General features: G+C 41.3%; 1 protein-coding gene across 2 annotated transcripts in view; it reads left to right on the top strand.

The window, feature by feature from the left end:
- LOC126412121 (alpha-N-acetylgalactosaminidase) overlaps positions 1 to 25,039 on the top strand; it is a 108,580-nt gene that overhangs the window by 23,596 nt on the left and 59,945 nt on the right. For both annotated transcript variants that reach the window (XM_050081560.1, XM_050081559.1), the window contains exon 3: positions 15,591 to 15,765. In XM_050081560.1, coding sequence (XP_049937517.1) covers positions 15,591 to 15,765 — 175 coding nt within the window. The remainder of the gene's footprint in view (positions 1 to 15,590; positions 15,766 to 25,039) is intronic.

Here is a 25,039-nt window from a genome sequence, read left to right as displayed (position 1 = left end):
CTAATAGTTGTGAATCTGTATATATGTATGTCTGCGCTCTTTGTCAGGAACCACAATAAAGAATGAGTTATCGGGGGAACAATTCACAAACTTGATATTAGAAATAAGACAAACATTGACATTCCAAGGCACAGGCTAGCAATAACTGGAAACTCCCATGAAGTGAAACATCATCAAAATTTTTAACAGATTTCCTCCCACTCCTCAATCCTTGCCATTTAAAAAATTCAAAATAAAATTATATGACTGACAAGGAGAAAAAACTTATGTCACACTACAAACACACAGTACCTAATTGTGTCACTGCTTATGTACTGCTAACACTGTCAAAAACAAAATCAAAGCAAGAGTAAGCAGTAAATGACTGAAATCTAATGCTGAGGCTTTTAACTGTGTTATGTATATAGTGAATACCGTGAGTCCCATCAGGACATTTTCTTTCAAAAAACAACAATCATTTGTGTTGTGTGAGCAGATGATATCAGTGCAATACAGTCATGAGTCATGAAGGTGACTGGATTAACAAATGAAACAAGTTAAGCCTATTATGAATGAGCAACTGGAGGTTATGAGCTCATTGTGTCAAAAGACATCGCAGACGAGTCTGATCATCCACTATCATTTTATTGGCAGAAGGGAGGAAGGATTGTTCCTACCCCTGCCTCCTGCTCCCCCCAGCCCCCACCCCTTCGACTACATGTTGGGGGAGAGAAAAAGAGAAAGGGAAAGAAGTAATGTTCTCGTTCTAATAACTTTTGATGGACTGCAAATATACAAAAACAAATTGTTGTAGAAGATCAGAAATATCTTAGCCGCTTGAAACTATAGAAGTGTGAAGTGAGAATGTCAGCTTCAGTTGCAGTATTCGTTTTATTGGGCACAGATAGCTTTGACATTATTTAGATGTTATGAAGTGCATGTAATAAGTAAGAGTCATCACCAGTAATAAACAGAAAATGGGAAGTCTCTGTCTTGCCATAGGGTGTTGAATCAGATTATCTGTGGGAGAAGTGTCTAATAGGACACACATTTAATTCTCTGAATCCCTTTGGATTCCCTTTTCTTCCCTGTATGTCGTAACTAATTATTAACCATCATTTTTTTTGTGTTGCTGAACCACTATGGTAAATGCTAGCAAACATTCAAAGTTTAAGCATGTATGTTTTGATCTTTTACTATTGTTGATAGGTTGATCTCATGAGGAGTTCTATCTTTTCCTGATCTGGAACAGTTCCTCTACTTTACATATGTGTGCCAAGCTTAATAGCTTCATGATAACTCACTGTCCTTACAGATATGACTTTAAGTTTAGTTCTGTAATGTGATTAACTGTCACAGATTACAATTACCTTATCTGAGGTCTGTCTTTGCATCTAAAAAGAAGACCCTTTATTTGTCTGCTGTACATGTTTCTCTTCTTTCATTTGTGGAGCATAATCAGTCACACAGATATGAAGAAGGGAATGCAGTAAAAGCACTACTGATCCTTTATACAGAAATGTGTGTTGCAGACAAGTAAAGAGTCACAGAAACAGACCTCAAATGTAGAGAATGTAATCATAATCAGTTAATGACAGCAAGTGTACAGAATGATGCCCCAGATTATAATCAGCATCTTAGTATTGCAGTATCATTGCTGCCTTCAGTATACCTGTACGTCAACTAACGTGTTTTGGGAGAAAGGAGGTAGGGGATGTCAGTGTCTTTCATTCTCTTTGTCTACCTTGAACTTGGTTCCCTTTCTGTTCCTAGCATGAATCCCTGACTTGATCTAATTTCATAGAGAATATATCTTCTTATAGAGTTCGTTATTTTTGGATAATTACATCTGTTGTTCAGGGCTTTGTTATAATTCCAGTAAAATTACAAGTGTTAAGAGTAAAGAAATAAATTTGAAGTGTACACACTCAGCTTTTTTTTTAACTCTTGATCTCTAAAGTTGTGGAGTTAATAAACAAAATTTGCAAAGCCTTTAATATCCTGGCAATGGCAAAATAATTGGAAATGGAACACCACTAAAGTTTGATTATCTTGAAGATAGGGGTCAGTATTCAGAATTCAAGCAAGCTAAATGTAAAATAAATGATGAAAACTTTCTTAGTGCGCCAGGCAGATGTGAGGCACCATAGAAAGACATTAAAACAGAGGTAAGCTATTAAAATGAAACCAGTTCTATTTCATTCCCACCAGATGTGTTAAAAAAACATTTTGCCAACCCCGTCCAGGCATCAAGTTGGGGGAAGATGTGTGCAACACTTTAAGTGCTAGTGTCAACTATAGATAATAATGTAAGTCGTCGTTTTAGCTGGAGTAACATAACTAATCATGAAGTTAATGAGTCAAAAGACAAAACTCAGTAACTTGAGAGGTGATGCGTATTATGGTATCTCAAGCGTTCTATTCAGACAAGTAAAAAAAAACCAATGTCATTAACAAATGTAAACAACATATTACATGAAGGTTCCTACCCAGAATGCTCAAAAAATCTTGTATCTTAGATGGTTACTGACGTTGGTCATATTTACTTCTTTGTATAGAGGGTTAATTAGGCACAGGTATACAAACTTTATTGAAGTATAAGGAAAATGTACATGGATGGCTAATGTACCTGTAATAAGGCTAATGTGTGGCTGATATGGCTTCGGACTTAGTATTACTGTATCCATGTATACATTATTACATACCTTATTTTAATGAAGTTAGGTAATCATATGGCACCATGCTTCTATTATTTCTACAAGATTATTGTTTTCACACTTATCATCCTTTTATTTCTAATTGTCATCTGATGTTTGTTTGTACTCAACCTTTAACTTATATAAATTAACTTTTTGAATAACATTGAATGCCATTGACCTCTGCTCTTAACTGTCAGTGTCACAGTTATCAACATCACTCTTCTGCTTCACGGACGCTTTTCTAAATATTTTTCTTTTCATTTATTAATGAAACAGTAAATGATTTGTATTGGGTACGCCTGTTATTGTTGGCATTAATCTTGTTCCTCTCATTCAATATAATTAGGGTATACGCCAAGCTGTCAGTAACTTGCTAATAAGATTGTTTTATCATTAATATTCTCTGTTGATGCCAGTAAATTTCTCTTTGTTATACAAAATTTCTACTGTATATTCATGGTTCGCAGAGTACATTGTGCATTAAAATTTATTTTGTGTAAGTTAAACTATGTGTTGGTGTACCAACACCACCTGTTGATAGTTTCTTTAAGTGCATGCTCTGCCCTGAGCTGCACCCCATTGAGTTCCTACATCTGCATCTACATCTATATTCCTACTATGTGAATATAATAGAGGGAAACATTCCACGTGGGAAAAATATATCTAAAAACAAAGATGGTGTAACTTACCAAGCGAAAGTGTTGGTATGTTGATAGAGACACTAACAAACACAAACACACACACACACAAAATTCAAGCTTTCGCAACCCACGGTTGCTTCATCAGGAAAGAGGGAAGGAGAGGGAAAGACGAAAGGATGTGGGTTTTAAGGGAGAGGGTAAGGAGTCATTCCAATCCCGGGAGCGGAAAGACTTACCTTGGGGGGAAAAAGGGACACACACACACACACACACACACACACACACACACACACACACACACATATATATATATATATATATATATATATATATATATATATATATATATATATATATATATATATATATAAAAACAAAGATGAGGTGACTTACCGAACAAAAGCGCTGGCAGGTCGATAGACACACAAACATACACACAAAATTCAAGCTTTTGCAACAAACTGTTGCCTCATCAGGAAAGAGGGAGGAGAGGGGAAGACGAAAGGAAGTGGGTTTTAAGGGAGAGGGTAAGGAGTCATTCCAATCCCGGGAGCGGAAAGACTTACCTTAGGGGGAAAAAAGGACAGGTATACACTCGCACACACGCACATATCCATCCACACATACAGATGGCTTGTATCTGTATGTGTGGATGGATATGTGCGTGTGTGCGAGTGTGGCCCTGTCCTTTTTTCCCCCTAAGGTAAGTCTTTCCGCTCCCGGGACTGGAATGACTCCTTACCCTCTCCCTTAAAACCCACTTCCTTTCGTCTTCCCCTCTCCTCCCTCTTTCCTGATGAGGCAACAGTTTGTTGCGAAAGCTTGAATTTTGTGTGTATGTTTGTGTTTGTTTGTGTGTCTATCGACCTGCCAGCGCTTTTGTTCGGTAAGTCACCTCATCTTTGTTTTTATATATAATTTTTCCCACGTGGAATGTTTCCTTCTATTTTTTATATATATATATATCCATTCGCACATATACAGACACAAGCAGACATATATAAAGGCCTTTTGCTCTGAACCTTTCTCCTATTTCTTCCTCCATTATTTCCATTACCCTCAGGTTTACTTTAACTTTTTTTATCCATATCACTGATATTTTTGGGGTTTCTGTCGAAAAAGTTAAGAATTCCTTTTGTTATCCTATTTTCATCTAGCCTTTTTAGGTGTGTATAGAATGCAACTCTTCCCTTCCTCATTGTGTCTGATATTTGCTCTATTTTCTCATAAACTTCTTTATTACTTCTTAACCCTTTGAGTGCTGCACCGGCGTGTGTGGCTGACCATGTCAAGCCTGCCCTTGGGGGTGCCTAATCCATGCACCTGCGCTGGCAGCCACTTCTGCGGACTGTTGTGTGCCTGAGCTCTCCGCTCGGCTATCCTCGCCCTGGGCTGAGTATTTCTGGAACTACAGCTGTCGTGACAGTCTCACAGTTAGTGTGATCACCAACGTTACAAATAAGTGCAGGATATCTGGATACTTATTACATAGCTTTGAATCTGGAGATGAATTGCTCGACAGACCTAATGTACGCTGGAACTGCTTACGCTGCTAAAATGTAACTCCTCATCAAAGGCTTTCTTTCATTTGCAATTAGTTCTTGAGAATCGTCATAAGGTCTCAGTACACATCTGTGTTTTATTTGGCATACTGAAACTTAATTATCAGATTTTTGTACGCAAGTTACGATGTAAACGCTGTGGAATCCGTAATGGCCAAACGTTGACGTTCTTCTGTACTAGGACAATAATTTGCACGCAAACAACCTCAAGGGAAGCGTCTGGATGCCGAGACACACTTTTGAAGCTAATCACTATATTTTGAGAGCATTAACCCAATAAATTATCCCCAAGGAAACTTCAAAATCAAAAATTCAACATTTCTGAATTCTTTTTATATGGGACGCATTTGTTATAGTACAGTAGAAATAAACAATGATTTATAACTTTTCTTTAAGAATTAGATAAGGAAACACTCAAGTTTCTAAACTACCTAATTAAACGTCACCTTTAATTCCTAATGACCTTTTGTGCTTCAGAAATGGGTGTGTGTGTGCAACTGACCAACGTGTGCTGAGACACCCTTTCCAAGTGTAGGCCTAGAATTTTTTCCCAAATCCAGTGTCGTGGAAAAATAGGACAGCAATCCATTACTGAATATTACTAGAAAATTGTTGCCTGGGTTGCGGTAAAAGATATTTATTTAAGCGGCAACTAGTTTTGGGCGAAGCCCATTTCAAGCAACCATGTCAAAAAGGAATGTGACACACACACTATAGCTGTTAATAAAACCATAGAGTATCGATAGTTATCCATCTTCTATGGTTTTATAAACAGCTTTATAGCTGTGGTTGTCACAGTCTTTGTTTTACATGATGGTTTGAAAGTGGGCTTCGCCCGAAACTAGTTACCGCTTAAGTAAATATCTTTTACCGCAACCCAGGCTACAATTTTGTAGTAACAATAATGCTAGGATTTCTTGTTTAATTAATGATATTTGCATTAAGTTTAAGGTTTAACTTCTACCAAGAAGTTATGGAAGAATCTATAAATTTGTATCAAGTTTTTATTGTTGCACCTTCTGTACGAACATTTGAAGCATCCAGTTTGTCAGCACAGACTGGATGTTTCACATGTTCATACATAAGGTGTTTGTCAGCAAAGTAATTCATCTGGAGAGGCTCTTCAAGCTCAGATAATTCATATATATTATTAATTTATTTTTTTATTTTATTTTTTTTTTTCATCCTTCTTTCTCATCCGGGCTTTGGACCGGCAATGGCAAAGTTAAAAATATTTTTTTATTTTTTAATTATTTTCATCTTCCAGATGCAGCAATAGCAACTTGGCTAAAAGTTCTTCTTTGTGTGGTATGTTTCAAAACATGGGTCAGTGCACAAAGGTTCATTGCATGTTTTGCATTCATATTTCGTTTCTCGGTGCTCATTCTGTTTCGAGCAGACTGCACATTAATGTCATAGTCTGCGTTTCTTGGGCTGGTCACTTGGAATGACATTTGGAAAGTGCCTCCCGGTAAAGCGAAGAGGATTCTCGTCATCAGAGCGTCTTCCTTTCCTATCTCTTCTCCGTTCTGTAGCAAATTTTTCCTCAAGTTCTCGTACCAGACATAAATGAAAATCTGCTAATGATATTTTGCTCCCTGTCACCGATCTGTGAAGAGTGTGAGCATTCAAAACACACAGGTATACAACATGAAAAAAAACTTTTTGTACCATTTAACAGATTTACGCACAAATGCAACAGAGCTTAATAGCATATTGGAGTGGTCTACTGCTCCCACATGTGCACTGTAATCAACAACACATTGCGGCTTCATTACTTTTTTGCCCGTCATGCTGCTTGTCTTTCTCGTGTCACACATTTCTCTAGTGTTGCAGGTAGTCAGCACGAACACTTCTCTCTTGTCGTACCTCTTGATGGCAAACATTGCGTCAGTTGACGTAAACTCAACTTCTCCTCATTTCAGTTTCTTTTGTAGCTTCGGAAAGTTGTGCCTGTTCCCATGTACAGTACTGCATGGTGCTGTTCTCTGGTTGTGAAGCCAGAGGACCACGGCTGGATTTGTATACTAATTGTTGACATACAGGGTATGTCTGCATTCAAGGTATGGTTTCATTAGTGTTGCCACAATATCACCAGATTTCCCCAAATTATGGACTTCAATTTCCGTTGTTGTGCCTGTGTATACAATGAAATCCAAGACATATCCAGTTTTACAGTCTCACTACACAAATGTTTTGATTCCAAATCTACTTCGTTTCGAAGGAATGTATTGTTCAAAAGATAAGCGAACTTTGAACGATAATAGGCTTTCATCAGCACAGAGTTTTCTGAATGTATTCGATGCACTGTGCAACGCCACACGAACTGTACCAATTATTTTCCTAATTTTAAACAAACTGTCATCTCCACAATTGGCCAAGTTGCCACTAAAATGCAACCTTCTCAAAAGTAACATAAAACGGTCATGGGACATAATTTCGCCAAAAATTGGAGTACTCAGAAGTACATCTCTGGACCAATATTCCTTTATTCTCAACTTTTTAACACGAGCCGTGAGAAGCCAAATACCAATGAAGCTATACGTTTCCTCAAAACCTGTATCTTTCCAGGTGGATAGGCGAAAACAAACTGATTCCGACATATTTGACATGGTGAAAGTGAAAAATAGGTTCGTTTCAAGTGCTATAAATTTCAACAGATCTTCTGATAGAAATATCATGAAAAAGGATAGAATGCTTGAATCAGGCACTAGATGGCAATTATGTCCTGAAGATGAGTCATCAAATGCATGAAGTGGTGGACTGAAATCACGTTGTTACCAATCAAATTTCTCATTCTCACTATGACGTGGCCTTTTACGGATCGATTCATCTTCACTTTAAGAATCTGAAGAAAAACTGCTATGGCGAGCTCTACTAGGTTAAGTATGTGGAGGTGTATTACTAAGAGATTCTTCTGATGAATCTTCATTGTCGCTACATTCATTGAAGATACCACACTCACTGTCACTGTATTTCCTTGTCAGTATCTCCAGTATCTCTTCGTCAGTGCAACGACGCCGATGTGCCATTTGTTTGTGGAACTCAAAAGTGACAGCACTCTAAAAATCCTGATGAAATGGCAGATAGCTAAACAACACCACAGAAGCAGAATGCAGAAGATCACACGAACCATCTAGCACAAATGTCGAACAGCAACTGCAAAATCTGTAGCAGAGTGTTTCCCAGATAGTAGGGACAGTGACACAGAATAATAAATAGTGTACATCCATCCCAGGGAGTGCACGGGACAAAAGAACTTGCGACGGGCTAACATGCAGCCCTGAGGGGCTATTGATGTCCGCCGGCCCACAGGCAGTGGAACCGGCTGCGGTATAAGCCATCATTAGAACTCCAGTACCAGCCAGGCCGCACGACGAATGCCATCTACAGGGCCCGCTGGAAAGCCCACTTCAGCACAAACAACGTCCGCACCACCCGCGGCAAGGTGGAGCGCCATGGCGTATCACGTCTGCAGTACTCAGAGAGTTAATTTCCATTTTCCATTCTCATATTTAGATGTCCATTTCAACCCTCCTACATTTCAAAGGCCCAGGAAAAAAAGGAAAAAATAATAATAATATATCTACATTATTATTGTTGTTATTATTTTTGTTATTATTATTATTATTATTATTATTATTAATTGTATAATGATTTTCCCACCATATTGACTTCAGAAAGTGCCCTGTGTAAATGGCAGTACACTGATTGCTCAAGATAGCAGGCTGGAGAAACTACAACTAATCTGTAGCAACAGCAATAGACATACGCAGCACAAACTAATTATTGGGTTTATGCATAAGTTCATATCTTTTTTTTCATAAAAAAAGTTTAATAAACACTACAGATACACACAACTGAGATTATTGATGACTAATATTTTCTACCTCACTGTTTACATGTCTGCCAATGTGGGGGTAACTTTTTGATTCCACGACTGTAGATATCACGTGGTTTTGAGGTGACGAACCCATTAAGCCATGTTTGGAGCACATTTTTATCCAAAAAGGAAGTGACTTGAAGGTTGTTTGACAGAGAACGGAAAATGTGAAAATCTGAGGGTGCAAGATCAGGGGAATAAGATTGGTCAGGAATGACCTCTCAGCCCAGCTCCAGTATAGAGAGAGAGAGAGAGAGAGAGAGAGAGAGAGTGAGTGAGTGAGTGAGTGAGTGAGTGAGTGTGTGTGTGTGTGTGTGTGTGTGTGTGTGTGTGTGTGTGTGTGTTTTTGCAGTCCAGCAGAATGTGGGCAAGTGTTATCATGGAGTAGCATCGCTTCATGCAGTCTTCCTGCTTGTTGTTCTTGGAGTGTGTCTGGGAGACACCTTAGTTGGTAACAATAAATGTCAGCAGTGATGGTTACACTTGGGTAACACAATTTGTAGTACAACACACCGTCGCTGTTCCATGAGATGCATAACATTATCTTTTGTGGATGTTTGGAGGGCTTTGTAGAGGGAGTTGCTGCTTGTGTTTGGACTCAACCATTCCATTCTTTTTCTTATGTTAGCACAAACACACTATTTCTCATCGCCAGCAATGATATGGGATAGCAGTAGCTGGTGTTATTCACAAGCCAGTTAGATGATGAGTGGGCAGAGGTACACATATGACCACCCACTCGTTTTTGTGATTTTGGGTTGAAGCATGTGGTACCGATACACCCTATTCTTGAATCTTCCCCATTGCAAGCGAATGTCACACAGTGGTGGAATGGTCACAGATCATAATAATTGCCAATTCTCAGTTACACTGAAGTGGATCATTGTGAACTAATGTGTTTAAACAATCTTCATCAAACCCCGTAGGTCTTCCTAAATGTGGAGAGTCGCTAATGTCAAAACAATCCTCCTTAAAATGAGAAAACCATTTTCTTGCCATGCCCTGCTCAGTGGCATTACCCCATATATGGCGCAAATGTTTCTGGCCGCCTCTATTGATCTCAAAAAAGAATAATATCTTGGCAATGTTCTGATTTCTCCACTTGGCACTCCATTTTCTAGTGTCACAACTCACCATACGCGATCTCCAGATGACAAAAATACAGTATGTAAACTCAAAAACGGTGAACTACAAATAAAAGATGGCATCAATAAATAAACTCGTAGCAGTCAGAATACCAACACATGAAACAAAATTGCTACGAACTTATGTACCAACCTAATAAATAAAAAAACTGAAGGTGTGTTGTTCAGTTTAAATGCTCTTAAACAGAACAATAAGTCATTAAAATTTCTTGGTTTTCATATTGACGAATGACTTATATGGAATACTCATACAAATAAGCTCTGCAACCTGTTGAATGGTGCGAAAATAATATTGAAATGATAGTGAAGGCTGTTAGATGTACTGAGGGACCTTGCTGGAATTAGTTTCAGGAACTAGTCGATACTAAGGAAAATGTAAATCAATTTAATCTTGGAACTCAGTACATCACCATCACATTAGAAATGCACATGCAGTTGACATGATGGACAACAGATTAGTAAAAATCCACTACACCTATAAACATTTTGGCATTTTATTTTTTTATTTTTTTATTTATTTTTTAACCAATCTCCCACCCCTACAGTATGTGTGAATAAATTTAAAAATAAAATTGGAAAATGGTTTAAGAGTGAAGAATACCATGCACTGAAAGAATCTCATGACAAAATAATAAGAGCTTTGCTTTTATGAGATAATAAAATGCAGTATTACACAATACACAATTTTAAACAAATCAGTATGTAATGTGCAAAGTCTAGCGTCCAAACGTAATGTATTACTCCAACTGTATTCATTTATTATTATAAATTACCAAAGTGACGTGTAAAGTCTAATGTATAATTGTGGTTGTGTTTAAACTTTGATGTCACTGACCTTTCAAAAATGCTCAAAGGTGAAGAAATGTCTCTCTGTGGCCTTCATGGGTTAACGAACAATGACCCAGTTGGTATTGGCAGATAAGCAAGCAAGTAATCCTTGTTGAAGCTGTAGCAAATGATTGGAGAAAACAGACTTCTGACAGTGTTGTATCACTGCCCTGGGGCTGGGAATAATGGATGTGGATATGTTTGTCTTTGCAGGACATTATGTCTGGCCATTGCAGCCACCTCTTTGATGCTTTGAGTAGGATGTTTTTCAGAGCTTCAGCTGGTAGATCCTTGGCCTGTCAGAAAACCTAAACAGAGGTCTCAAAACAGTTGTCGTTGGATTTGTAGCTGTACTAATGCATTGTGGTTGGAAATCACAGACTGTTGACCAGACATAGTTAATGTACTGGCAACTGAATAACGATGTATCCATGGTCTAGGGGAACAGTCTTTGTTTCGTAATCATAACGTCCTCAGGCCTGGGTTCAAGACATGCCACTGCTTAAATTTTGAATAAAAGTCATCAGCAATGATGGCCAAAGACATCCGGTATAAGAAGTCTCTCTCATTCTGACAACAATCTTGTCAAGAGGGTCAGAGGAGCAGACAGAGTTTCAGGGAACTCTCTTGCCCTTGTGGTGGGAAATTGACCCTAAAATGTGGAATAATTAGCAGTGATCAATGGCATGGGGATGCAGAAGGAAATGGAAACCACTGCATTAAAGACACGTAGCATGTATTCACAGGACATGTGGCTTATACTTAAAAGCATCATGTTAATCTCTCCATTGGCAGAAGTTCCAGACTAGTCCCCCATTTATATCTCCAGGAGGGGACTGCCAAGGGGGAAGTGACCATGAGGAAAAGCTTGAATAACCAATTAAAAGATAACATTTCATGAGACGAGGTGTGGAATATCAGAAGTTTGAATGTGGTATGGAAGCTAGAAAATCTGAAAAGGAAATGGTAAGACTCAGTCTAGGCATAGTGGGGGGTCAGTGAAATGATTTAGGAAGAAGACAAGGATTTCTGGTTACATGAGTACAGGGTAATATGGTATAACAGGAGTAGGATTCATTATGAATAGGAAGTTAGGACAGAGAATGAGTTACTGCAGACATTTCAATGATAGGGCTATTCTCATCAGAATCAACAGCAAATGAACACTGACATCAATAGTTCAGCTATACATGCAGACATCTCAAGCAGAAGATGAAGAGGTAAGGAAGGTATATGAGGATATTGAACAGGTAATTCAGTAAGTAAACAGAGGTGAAAATATAATAGTCATGAGGGATTCAAATATGGTTGTATGGGAAGGAGGAGAAGAAAGGATTACAGGAGAATATGGGCTTGGTTGTAGGAATGAGAGAGAAGAAAGACTTATTGAGTTCTGCAATAAATGTCATATGGTAATAATGAACACTCTGTTCAAGAACCACAAGAGGAGGATGTATACTTGAAAAAACCCAGGAGGTAGAGGAAGATTTCAGTTTGATTACATCATGATCACACAATGGCTGTAAGGTGTATCCAGGACCAGATATAGACTCAGTTCACAGTTTAGTAGTGATGAGTCATAGGATAAAGTTTAGAGACTAAAATCAATGTGCAAAGAAGTGGGATATGGAAGTATTAAGGAATGAAGAGGTACGCTTGAACTTCTCTGAGGCTACAGATACTGTTATAATGAATAGCTCAGTGGGTGGTTCAGTTGAAGAGGAATGGACATTTCTAAAAAGAGCAATTGCAGAAGTTGGAGGAAAAAACATTGGTGCAGGAAGGGTAAGTGCGAAGGAAGCATGGCTAACAGAAGAAATACTTCAGTTGATTGATGAAAGAAGAAAGTACAAAAACATTAAAGGGAAATTCAGGAAAGCAGAAATACAAGTCACTTAGGAATGAAATAAATAGGAAGTATGGGAAAGCTAGGGTGAATTGGCTACATGAAAAATGTGTAGAAACTGAAAAAGAAATAATTGTTGGAAGGACTGACTAAACATATAGAAAATTCAGAACAACTTGAGGTGAAATTAAAGCAAGGGCAGTAATATTTAGGAGTGAAAGGAGAATTCTACTGTTAAATTCAGAGAAGAAAGGGGATAGGTGGAGAATACATTGAGGGCTTGTGTGATGGGAGGACTTTACTGAAGATGTGATAGAAGAAGAAACATGAGTCGATAGGGAAGAGATAGGGGACCCAGTATTAGAGTCAGAATTTAGAAGAGATTTGGAAGAACTAAAATCAAATAAGGCAGAAGGGATTGATAACATTCCATTGGAATTTCAAAAATCTTGGGGGGAAGTGGCAATGAAGCAATGATTCGCATCAGTGTATAGGCTGTATGAGACTGGTGATACACCGTCAGACTTTTGGAAAAATATCATCCACACAATTTAAAGATTCACCAGTGACATTGCTATCCTCAGTGGAAGTGAAGAAGAATTACAGGCTCTGTTAAATGGCATCTAATGAGTACAGAATATGGATTGATTGTTAATCAGAGAAAGACGAAAGTAACGAAAAGTAGCAGAAATGAGAAAAGCGAGAAACTTAACATCATAATTGGCGCTCACAAAGTACATGAAGTTAAGGAATTCTGCTACCTAGCAGCAAGATAATCAATGACGGACAGAGCAATGAGGACATAAAAAGCTCTAACCTGCGATGGAAAACTGGTAAAAATGGTATTCCTGGTCATGAGAAGTCTATCAGTATCAAACGTAGGTTTTAATTTGAGGAATAAATTACTGAGAATGTACGTTTGCAGCACAGTATTGTATGGCAGTGACACACAGATAGTGGGAAAAACAGAAGAGAATAGAAGCATTTGAGATGTGGTGCTACAGAAGAATGTTGAAAATTAGGTGGGCTCATAAGGAAAGTTAAGCACCAGGATCTAACCTATGGTGGAAAACTGAAATGATTGTTACACCTGATAGAGCAAAAGGCTGCTGCAGTGCACTGTACTTCTTAAGTTGCATCCACGCCAGAGTGCCTTGTGCAAACGTGGTGCAAAGCAGTGCAGAATGGACTAAAAAGTTCATAGCTACACAGCGGTGTTCCAGTGTGCATGTGCACTTGTGAATGGAATTTCTAGGCTATGTAAATGAATAAGTAGTCCAGTTTCAGTGTATGAGTTTGAGCTAGTGACAAGGTTTTTGAAGTATAGATTATGGGTTAGTGTAACCCACATGTTGGTGCAGCACTAAACCAAGGCTGTCTGGAGAAGCATCTGCTGCATATTTAGGATGCACAGGGAAGAAATGAGTAGGGCACACAGCTCAGAACAGTCAACATTTACAAGTGTTATTTTGTGTTTACACAGCTCTGTTATAGAATGGAAATTGTGGGAACATTCAGGTTGAACCATCAGAAGTAATTAAGGTTTGCCAGCTCCAAATGCAGTGTGTGTGTGTGTGTGTGTGTGTGTGTGTGTGTGTGTGTGTTGTGGGGTTCAGGGAGCTGTTTAATGGTCTGCAGGTGTGACTCCATGCCAGTTTTTCACAGAACATGGTTCCAGTAAGACTTTGCATGTGCCTCAGCTCTTGTAAAGTGGCAAAACTCATGCTGTCAGTGGCTATGGCTCCATGTCTATGACGAAGAAAGAGAAAGAGGGGGGAAGGGGGGGGGAGAGAGAGAGAGAGAGAGAGAGAGAGAGAGAGAGAGAAATATGAATTACGTTCACTGGCTTCCCAGTATCCCAAAAAATATCTCCAAACATTTATGATAAAGGCAGTGTTTTTTGATACACAAGGAATTTGAACCAGAACATCAGATGATCAGTGCAGAGTTAAACTGAGGTTGTTTTGAAACTGTTTCTGCTATGTTGTGTTTTTGGCTAAAATTGTCGACGAATGGAAAGTGTTGCACAGAACTGCCCTTCTGCATGTGGAAATTCTTGGTTGCAGAACTGCCCTTCTGCATGTGGAAATTCTTGGTTGCAGTGACCACTGCTCTTGAACATTGAACATTATTCTTGTATGTCAGATGTAGAGACTACTTTTTGCTCTGTTTCCCCAAAAGGCAAAGAAAGTCACAGAAAGCAAATCTCTTGCAGATTATAGTAGTATTTTGAAATGTAAATTAAATTTATTTCTCCTTTGTAATTCCTTCTGTAACCCAGGTATTTGTATGAGTTGGTCAATTCCAACAGTGACTCATTAATATAATAGTCATAGGATATAACATTTTTTTGTTTTGTTAAGTGCACAATCTTCCATTTCTGAACATTTAAAGCAAGTTGCCAATCTTTGCACCACTTTGAAATCTTTTCAAGATCTGAATGAATATTCATGCAACTTCTTTCGGACAATACGTCTTTATAGATAACTGCATCATCTGCAGTTACTATTAATATTGTCCATAAGGTCATTAATATACAACATGAACAGCAAGGGGATCCCAACACACTTCACTGGAGCAGTGTGTTGGGACACTTGCTTTTCATATTGTATGCTAATAACCTTGTGGACAATATTAATGTCAGATCTTGATAAGTAAAGAATAAATTATTTAAATGTATCTTTTTTAATAAATGTGTGCAATTGTCATAAAATTTATCATGAATAAGACATATTATCTAGAATATGCAGCTAACAAACCAACAGGTTTTGTGGAAGAATCTTGTGAAAAGAAAATTATTATAATTAATCTGTAAATAAAGTAAATTTTATCATATGCAGGGACCTTTGATGTACTATTCTCAGTAGGTAATTGAACATATGCTAATGATGAGTTGTTCAAACAATTTCCATGATAGTGACAAAGCTGTAATAAATTAGAAAATCTAATATTTGCATGAGGAGGGTCTTATTGGCCGCTTTTCTAATTAATATTTCTTTCTGTTCAGTGAAAACTTATTCCGGACTATGACAGACCTCGTCGTTTCTGAGGGCTATGCTGCACTAGGATATGAATTTATAAACATTGATGACTGCTGGTTGGAGAAAGAGAGGAGTTTGAGTGGACAGCTTGTTCCTGATCGTAGCCGCTTTCCAAGTGGGCTTCATGATCTTTCAGACTATGTAAGTATATAATTTTAAACTGTAAATGTACTGTAGATAAATTCTACTTCTAAACCTTGCAGGGGAAATTTATCTTCCCTTTCTTTAGCTTTAGCATATGGTACACACACACACACACATACGCGCACACACACACACACACACACACACACACACACACACACACACACATGTGCATCTACATTGTGCAGGCTGCTGGACACACAATGCTGGGGCTGCAGTTCACCAGATGGACTGAGGACAGGGGCTGTGTCAGAGGGGTTGGCTAGAGGGAGAAAGTGGGGGCGGAGCAGGAAGAGGGGGTTGGGGACACGTAGCTTGTGGCTCAGAGCAAGATGAGAGGTGTGAAAAAAAGGAGAAGTGATAGGTGCGTGGGCTAGACGTGTGAGACACAGGTACCAAAGTCAGTGAGCTGCAGCATGCCAATTGGAAGCGAGTGACAGGACAGAGGGACTGAAACTGTTGAGTAGAGGACATGGGTACTGTGGATTAGCAGAAGTTAGGGCCAGGAGGATTACAGGAGTGGTCCTGTTTACTCCTAAATATTCTCATCTCCTCTGTTGTTGTTTCTGACTTCTGTAATATCATGAGAAAACACATGAAAAAAGTATAGAAATGTCTAAAATGTAGATTTTGTGTAGCCATTGTCTAATCATTTTTACTTACTTACTACAATTTTAGTTTGTGGAAGTTGAGAGTGATTATCACAATTCTGCAAATTTTCTCAAAGGACAATTTGTTGTATCACACTTACTTTTCAGCCATGTGTTATATTTTCCTGTGGCTGTAATCAATGTACACGACTAGATGGATACAAGAACTTTTGGGTTTCTTCTTGTAAAGAAAGACCCTGTCGATGATTATTGGTGGGGAAAGATATCACATTGTTACTTATGTGAAAAATAGATGAAAGTTCATTTTCATTCATAATTTATTGATTTATTGAAGATGCATGATATACTATTATGTTGGTGTATAAGTTCATAGTATTTTTGTTTTGCATGTTGGTATTCCAGTTGCTGTAGGCTTATTTATCAACTGTCATTTTTTATTTGTGGTTCACTGTTGCTATTTGAGTTTATGTGTAGTCATTTTAAGACTGTGCGTGGAATAGTAGGTGCTAGGAAATGGAATGCCAAGCGGAGAAATGGGAACATTTGTGGCATGTTCTTCTGGTTGAATGCAATAAAGGAGTGACAGCGGTGAAGGCAACCAGAACTTTTTCGCTGTGTGTGGGGATAATGCCATTGGAAAGAGCATGACAAGAAAATGGTTTTCTCATTTTGAGGAAGATCGTTTTGACACTAGTGGCTCTCAATGTTCAGGAAGATCTCTGGGGTTTGAAGATCGTTTAAATGCATCAATCTACAATGTTCTACATCCTTGTACTTAAGAATTGGCAAAAGTGATCATTCCACCATTGTATGACTTTTGCATGCAGTGGAGAAGGTACAAAAATGTATAGGTATTGCATGCTCTAAACCAAAATCACAAGGATCAGCAGGTGGCCATATGTTCATTTCTGCTTGCAAATCATCAATTGGCTCTTGAGCAACACTAACCATTCCTATCCTGTATTGTTACTAGTAACAAGAAGTGGTGTTTTTATGCTAACATAAGAAAAAGAAAGGAATGGTTGAGCACAAACAGTGCAGCAACTCCCTGTACAATGGCCTGTGTGCATCCACAAAAGATAATGTTAGGCTTCTGGTGGAACAGTGACAGTGTGGTGTACTGCAAATTGCTTCCCCGAGATGCAACCATCACTGCTGACCTTTATTGTCAACAACTGAGACATCTTGCAGATGCAGTCGAAGACCAACGACCAAGAAGACTGTGTGAAGTGATGCTACTCCGTGATAACGTCTGCCCACATTCTCCTAGACTGACAAAACACAGTATACAGGAGTTGGGTTGGGAACTCATTTCATACCATCATTATTCACATGATCTTGCACTCTCATCTTATCACCCTTTCCGATATCTATTGAACAATCTTCAAGGAACTTCCTTGCCGGATGAAAATGCACTCTGAACATGGGTCGACGAGTACTTCGCCTCCTAACCACATACAGTCATAGAATCAAAAACTTACCCCAGCATTGGCACAGACTGTAGTAGATAGTGAGGGAGAGTATATTATTAATGACTAGAGTCTCTGTTATGTTTATCTATTGTGTTTATTAAACTTACAGAAAAACGCTATAAACTTATGCACCAACCCTATATTTACAGCCCTAGAGGCTAATTTTAAGATTTTTACATGCTTTTTTCATTAATATTAACTTTTTCTTTCCACTGGTCCTATTAAATGTAAACAGGTTAGCCAGTGATGTTTTTCCACCTGTTCACATTTGTAAAATGGTAGCTTTCTGCAGATTTCATGGGTTAGTCATATGCTGCACATGTGTATTAATTTTGGGACTGTCTTTATTAAGGAAAAAATAGTTATGTAAGGTCACAAATATAATTGTAGCTTATGGAAATGTTACATTTATTTAGCTTGTTTTCTGGAAAAAAACGTTTTCCTTTTAATTTCTATATTAAATGGAACTGAATACTGTGCAAAAATAATTGTAATAAATGTCAGTTATGTGCCCTGCACTTCATTGTAATCACCATGAGAACCAGTTAGAACAAGCACATAAAAATATTATTTTAGTGCTGATTTAATTTCTTGACAACTAAGCTGTTTACGCCCAATGTACTACAAGCATAAGCATTAATGAAAAACCAATGTAAAACACCTGAAGATTTGCCCCAAAGACTCCAAAAGTGTCGTGAATTTTCTGTATGTTGGTAGCTTGATAAATTTCTCTCTCTCTCTCTCTCTCTCTCTCTCTCTCTCTCTCTCTCTCTCTCTCTCTCTCTCTCGCTTGCTCAATACAGAATTTTATTCCATTCTTTACCTACAGAATTTACTGCCAGGGATTTCATTAATCAGCACTGCATTGTCAGGGGCTCTTCACTCTTTATGGCTAGCCTCAAATGAACTGTCCACACTAGCATCATGGGAGGTCACATTTCGTGGACCTCAACAGGAGCCTGTGTGTCTTTTTGATCGTTTAATTCATTTGGATCCCTGTCTCAAGACCATTGATTCAGATTAGTGGAAATGAGAGTTTGGTATCAAACAACATAGTTAGCTTTTGCTGTCTCACTATTAACCCATTGGCATACAATTCTTTTTATTGACATCGTGACACAGCAGTAAACTTATTTTTCAGTGTTTTCCTCATTTTTACAACAATGTAGTGTAAGCTATATTAAAGCATTCTATTTATTGCAGTTCTCTATTACACTGTTGTCTGAATGTTATAAAGCTTAAACACTTACCTACATGTAGACAAATCTTGCACTCGTCCCCCCTGCGGGTCCAGGGGTTAGAATAGGCCTGAGGTATTCCTGCCTGTCGTAAGTGGTGACTAGAAGGAGTCTCACATGTTTCGGCCTTTATGTGATGGTCCCCTGTAGGGTTTGACCTCCATTTTTCAAAATTTATTTGAAGAGCAAGCCAATTGGGAAAGGGTGCCTTATATGGTGCATAGTGTCCATCATGTGCTGAGACCTGTCACATCCTTCGTTGACGTGAGTCTGCACTTCCACTCATTCTTCAGCTGCTGGGTGAGGTCACCCTATTGGGTGAGTTTTCCTCCGTCCTCTGTGTAGTATCACTTTCTGCACTGTCGACAATAATGGACTTCTTAGCTCGTTTGTGCCTGATATCCAGCACGATAACCAGTCCGTTGTGTTAGGGCCGCCATGTACCCTGTTGGTTGTAGCCCCCTGACCACACAGGGATTGCTCTGCTGATGCCTGTGCCGTTAACTCCCCACATATGCCAAGGAGTAGATGCCTGTCACCCTGGGGCATCGGGACTCCCAGCAATGGCCATCTTGCCAGGTGGCCTTTGCTGCGACTGGATAGTGCCCGTGGGGAGGGCCGCTGGTCCGAGTGGGTGGTATCAGGGCGGATGACATATCATGAAGCGTAACACATCATCTCCTGCTGGTGGTCAAACATCGCCAGTCTCTAAGCGGTCAAGGTCTAACTTCAATGCTAAGAAGTACAACCCCAAATAGTACCCCCCTCCCGCCCGGCCACACCATGGGAGGAACGCCAGGCTAAGGATGGCAGCGAAGTTTATTCACCCAGGTACCTCGTATGTACGAGAGTTGATGGGGAAATTTTTCTTGTCAATGAAACCTCAGTTTTTTGTGGAGCATTTAGAGGACTAGCTTGGAGAGGTGGAGGGCTTGTCCAAAATGCGCTCAGGGTCGGTCTTGACCAAAACAGCATACTCTGCCCAGTCACAGGCACTACTCGCCTGTGACAAGCTGGGGGATGTTTCTGTTTCCATCACGCCCCATAAAAGCTTAAGTATGTTCCAGGGTATCATATTTCACAGGGATCTTCTTTCTCGGTCTGGCAATGAGCTGTGCGCCAATCTATAGCAGTGAGATGTCCATTTCCTCCGGCGCGTCCACTAGGGTCCAAGAGACAATCACGTTGCCACTGGTGCCTTCGTCTTGGCCTTCGAGGGTGACACATTACCTGAGAAGATCAAGGTGATGGTCTAATGCTGTGATGTAAAGCCTTATATCCCTCCCCCAATGAGGTGCTTTTAAGTGCTGGAAGTTCGGCCATATGTCTTCCTGCTGTTCTTCCAGCATCACCTGTCAGGATTTTGGACGTCCTTCACATCGCAACACTCCCTGTGCCCCGTTTCCCATCTGTGTCAACTGCGGAGAGCACCATTCACCTTGCTCGCCAGACTGCAGGATTCTGCAGAAAGAAAGAAAAGTAATGGCGTACAAGACCATGGACCGACTGACCTACACTGAGGCTAAGAGAAAATATGAGAGGCTACATTCTGTGCATGTGACGTCAACTTATGCTGCCGCTAGGACAGCGGTTCTGCCATCTTCCGTTCCGCTGCATACAGTTGGCTCTAAGAGCTGTCAGACCCCACCTGCCCCCTTGATTGGGGGGGGGGGGGGGAGGCACTTCCCCCCCTGTTGCTCCTGCACAACCTACTTCAGGAGCAACCCCCCCCCCCCCCCCCAACCATCGGGGATGCCAGAGTACGTCAGCATCCACTTCTCAGCTGGAGGAGCGTATGTCTTCTTCGGCTCCTCTCACCAGGAAGGGATCCCTTGGGTCACTCCCTTCCCAGGTTCCTACCAGTGGCAAAGCTGACACCTGCCAGTGGCTGAAGCAACCACAGGTAGCTGGTTGTAGGGCTTCACGGTCCTCCTCAGTCCCTGAGACTGAATCAGTGAAGCCCTCCCAGCTGGTCAAACCTAAGGAGCAGCAAGAGAAACCTAAATAAAAAAAGACCCCAAAGAACCAAGGTACTGTGGTGGCACCCACACTACCACTACCTGCAAGCTCTGTGTCTGAGGATGAGGTGAAGATTCTGTCGTCCGCTGAGGACCTAGATCTCGCTGGGCCCTCAGACACAATGGATGTCGATCACACTGGTACCCATCTGGTGGCAGCAGGTGACCCTGAGGCGTAGACTGCCTCATTGAGTGTTTCATGCCTTCCCAGTCTCCTGATCACGTAATCCTCCAGTGGAATTGCGGCAGTTTTCTCCACCATCTGGCTGAGCTACGGCAACTTTTAAGCTTTACAACTGCGTTCTGCATTGCCCTACAGGAAACCTGGTTCCCAGCAATGCGGACCCCTGCCCTCCTAAGCTATAAGGGATATTACAGGAACCGTATTGTGTGTCAGGTGGAGTTTGCGTTCATGTCCTGAACTCAGTATGTAGTGAACCTGTGCCCCTCCAAACCCCTCTTGAAGCTGTGGCTGTCAGGATGAGGATGACACAGGAAATAACTGTCTACAATGTATATCTTCCTCCAGATGGTGCAGTATCCCTGAACGTATTGGCTACACTGATTGATCAGTTCCCTAAACCATTCCTACTTTTGGGAGATTTGAACGGGCATAACCCCTTGTCGGGTGGCGCCCTGCTTTAAATTTACTGTCACAACTCGACCTCTGCCTCTTAAATACAGGTGCCCCCACACGTTTCAGTGTGGCACATGGCACTTCCTCAGCCATTGATCTCTCGGTTTGCAGTCCAGGCCTTCTCCCATCTATCCACTGGAGAGCACATGATGATCCGTGTGGTAGTGACCTCTGCCCCATCTTCCTGTCACTCTCCCAGCGTCATGCCCATGGACGCCTACCTAGATGGGCCTTAAACAAGGCAGACTGGGAAGCCTTCACCTCTGCTGTCATCGCTGAATCTCCCCCACATGGTTCCATTGATGTCACTACAACTATCGTTTCTGCGGCCGAAAACGCTGTCTCTCGTTATTTAGGGTGCCCCTGGCAAAAGACAGTCCCTTGGTGGTCACTGGAAGCCACTGAGGCAACTAAAGAGCTTCGGCGAGCTCTACAGCGACATAAGCAGCACCCTTCCCTAGAGCACCTAATAGCCTTTAAGCGGCTCTGTGCCCACGTTCACGAGCTTATAAAACGACGGAAACAGGAGTGTTGGGAGAGGTATGTGTCGACCAGTGGGTGCCATACATCACTTTCCCAAGTCTGGACAAAGATCAGATGTCTTTTTGGGTACCGGACCCCAACAGTTGACCCTGGCATTAACATCAATGGCGTGTTATCTACCGACGTAGACATGATTGCCGAGCACTTTGCTGAGCACTATGCTTGAGCCTCTGCATCAGAGAACTACCCCGCCAGCCTTTCACACCCTCAAACGGCAGTTGGAAAGGAAAGTCCTCTTGTTCACTACATGCCACAGAGAACCCTATATCTCCCCATTTACAGAGTGATAGCTCCTCCGTGCCCTTGCACATTGCCCCGACTCAGCTCCTGGGCTGGATTGGATCCATAGTCAGATGATTAAAGATCTCTTGTCTGACTACAAGCGACATCTCCTCGTCATCTTCAGCCAGATCTGGTGCGATGGCATCTTTCCATCATTATGGCGGGAGAGCACCATCATTCCGGTGCTCAAACCCGGTCAAAACCCGCTTGATGTGGATAGCTACCAGCCCATCAGCCTCACTAACTTCCATTGTAAGCTGCTGGAACGTAATGTTTGTTGGTGGTTGGGTTGGGTCCTGGAGTCACGTGATCTACTGGCTCCATGTCAGGGCGCCTTCCGCAAGGGTCGCTCTACCATTGATAATCTTGTGTCCCTCGAGTCTGCCATTCGGACAGCCTTTTCCAGACGCCAACATCTGGTTGCCATTTTTTTTTTACTTACGTGAAGCATACGACATGACCTGGCGACATTCTATCCTTGCCACATTGTATAAGTCTCCAGGACCCGCTCCCAATTTTTATGCAAAACTCAGTACTTTCCGTGTCCATTCAGGAGAATGGCATTCCGTAGGGCTCTGTATTGAGTGTCTCCATTTTTAATGGCTATTAACAGCCTAGCAGCAGCTGTAGGGCCGTCGGTCTCACCTTCTCTGTACATGGATGACTTCTGTATTTCATACTGCTCCTCCAGCACTGGTGTTGCTGAGCGGCACCTGCAGCAAGCCATTCACAAGATGCGGTAATGGGCTCTAGCCCACGGCTTCCAGTTTTCAGCCGCGAAGTCATGTGTCATGCATTTCTGTCAGCATCACACCATTCATCCAGAACCAGAACTTTACTGTAATGGAGACATGTTAATTCTTAGAACTGGTTTTCAATGCCCAATTGACTTGGCTACATCACCTGGCAGCACCTCAATGCCCTCCGCTACCTGAGCAACACCAACTGGGGTGCAGATTGCTCTACGCTGCTGCAGCTCTACAGAGCCCTTGTTCAGTCCCTCCTTGATTGTGGGAGTCTGGATTTATGGTTCAATGGCACCCTTAGCATTGTGTTTACTCAACCAGTGCACCACTGTGGCATTCACCTAGCGATGGGAGCTTTCAGAACAAGTTCGGTGACCAGTGTCCTGGTGGAGGCCAGAATCCCTCGGTTCATCTCCCACATTGGCGGCCCAGGTCAGGGCTTACGATTGTGGTTTGTGTCCGGTCCCTTCTGTCTGAACTGGAGTCCTTCCTGCTACCACCTCTCCTTGAGGTCCGTTCACGTACACCTCCATGGTGTACACCTAGGCCACAGATTCTTCTGGACCTTTCGCATGGGCCTAAGGACTCCGTTAACCCTGCGACGGCTCTCCGCTATCACTTCCACTCAACTCTCGACATTTACCAGGGCCATGAAGTGGTTTACACTGATGGCTGATGGTCACATACGCTTTGCGTATGTTCATGGAGGACATACTGAACAGCACTCCTTGCTAGATGGCTGCAATGTTTTTACTGCAGAGCTGACTACCATATCTCATGCTCTTGAGCACATCCGCTCATGCCCTGGCGAGTCATTTCTCCTGTGCACTGACTCCTTGAGCAGCCTACAAGCTATCGACCAGTGCTATCATCACCATCCTTTGGTTGCGTCCATTCAGGAGTCCTTCTATGCCCTGAACGGTCCCGTCGCTCAGTGGTGTTTGTGTGGGCCCCAGGACAGGTCGGAATTCCAGGCAATGAACTTGCCGACAGGCTGGCCAAACAGGCTACACGGAAACAGCTTCTGGAGATGGGCATCTCCGAAACTGTCATGTTTTCTGTCTTATGCCGCAGGGTTTTTCAGCTTTGGGAGACGGAATTGTTTGACAGTACGCACAATAAACTGTGTGTCATTGAGGAGACTGTGAATGTTTGGAAGTCTTTCATGCAGTCCGCTCGCAGGGAATCAGTTGTCCTCTGCTGGCTCCACATTGGCCTTGTGTGACTAACGCATGGTTACCTCCCTTGTCTTGGGGACCCACCTTGGAATTATTTTAATTGGAGCGGGGGACCGATGACCTAGCAGTTTAGTCCCCCCCCCCCCCCCGCCCCCCCCCCCCCTCGCTTTTAAACTAACCAACCAACCAACTTGCACTCGTCACAATCAAAGCAGGTTTCTCCATGCTATCCTCTGTTGTAACAGATCTTACATCTTCTGGACAGTGCTGCTTTTTTGTCAGTTGGAGTTATGTTTGTGGGAGAATGCTCCCAGTACCTTTCTGGTAGTCTTAATGTATTTGTTCCTTGGCCTTGGCCTGGGCGTCCACGAATCCTGTAATCCGGAAGTCAAATGTTGTTCAGCCAGGTTTTGATGAAAACTCTGTGAACCTCATTCTTCTTTTTCTGGAGTTATCATGTAGTGTACCATATTTTAATTGTATTGTCTGACATATAAAAACTTTTTTTTTAATATCCCTTCACATTTCTTCTCAGAAGAGGATATG

Source organism: Schistocerca serialis, chromosome 7 (genome assembly GCF_023864345.2).
Source record: "Schistocerca serialis cubense isolate TAMUIC-IGC-003099 chromosome 7, iqSchSeri2.2, whole genome shotgun sequence".
Lineage (NCBI taxonomy): Eukaryota > Metazoa > Arthropoda > Insecta > Orthoptera > Acrididae > Schistocerca > Schistocerca serialis.
This window is presented reverse-complemented; position numbering and strand designations above follow the sequence as displayed.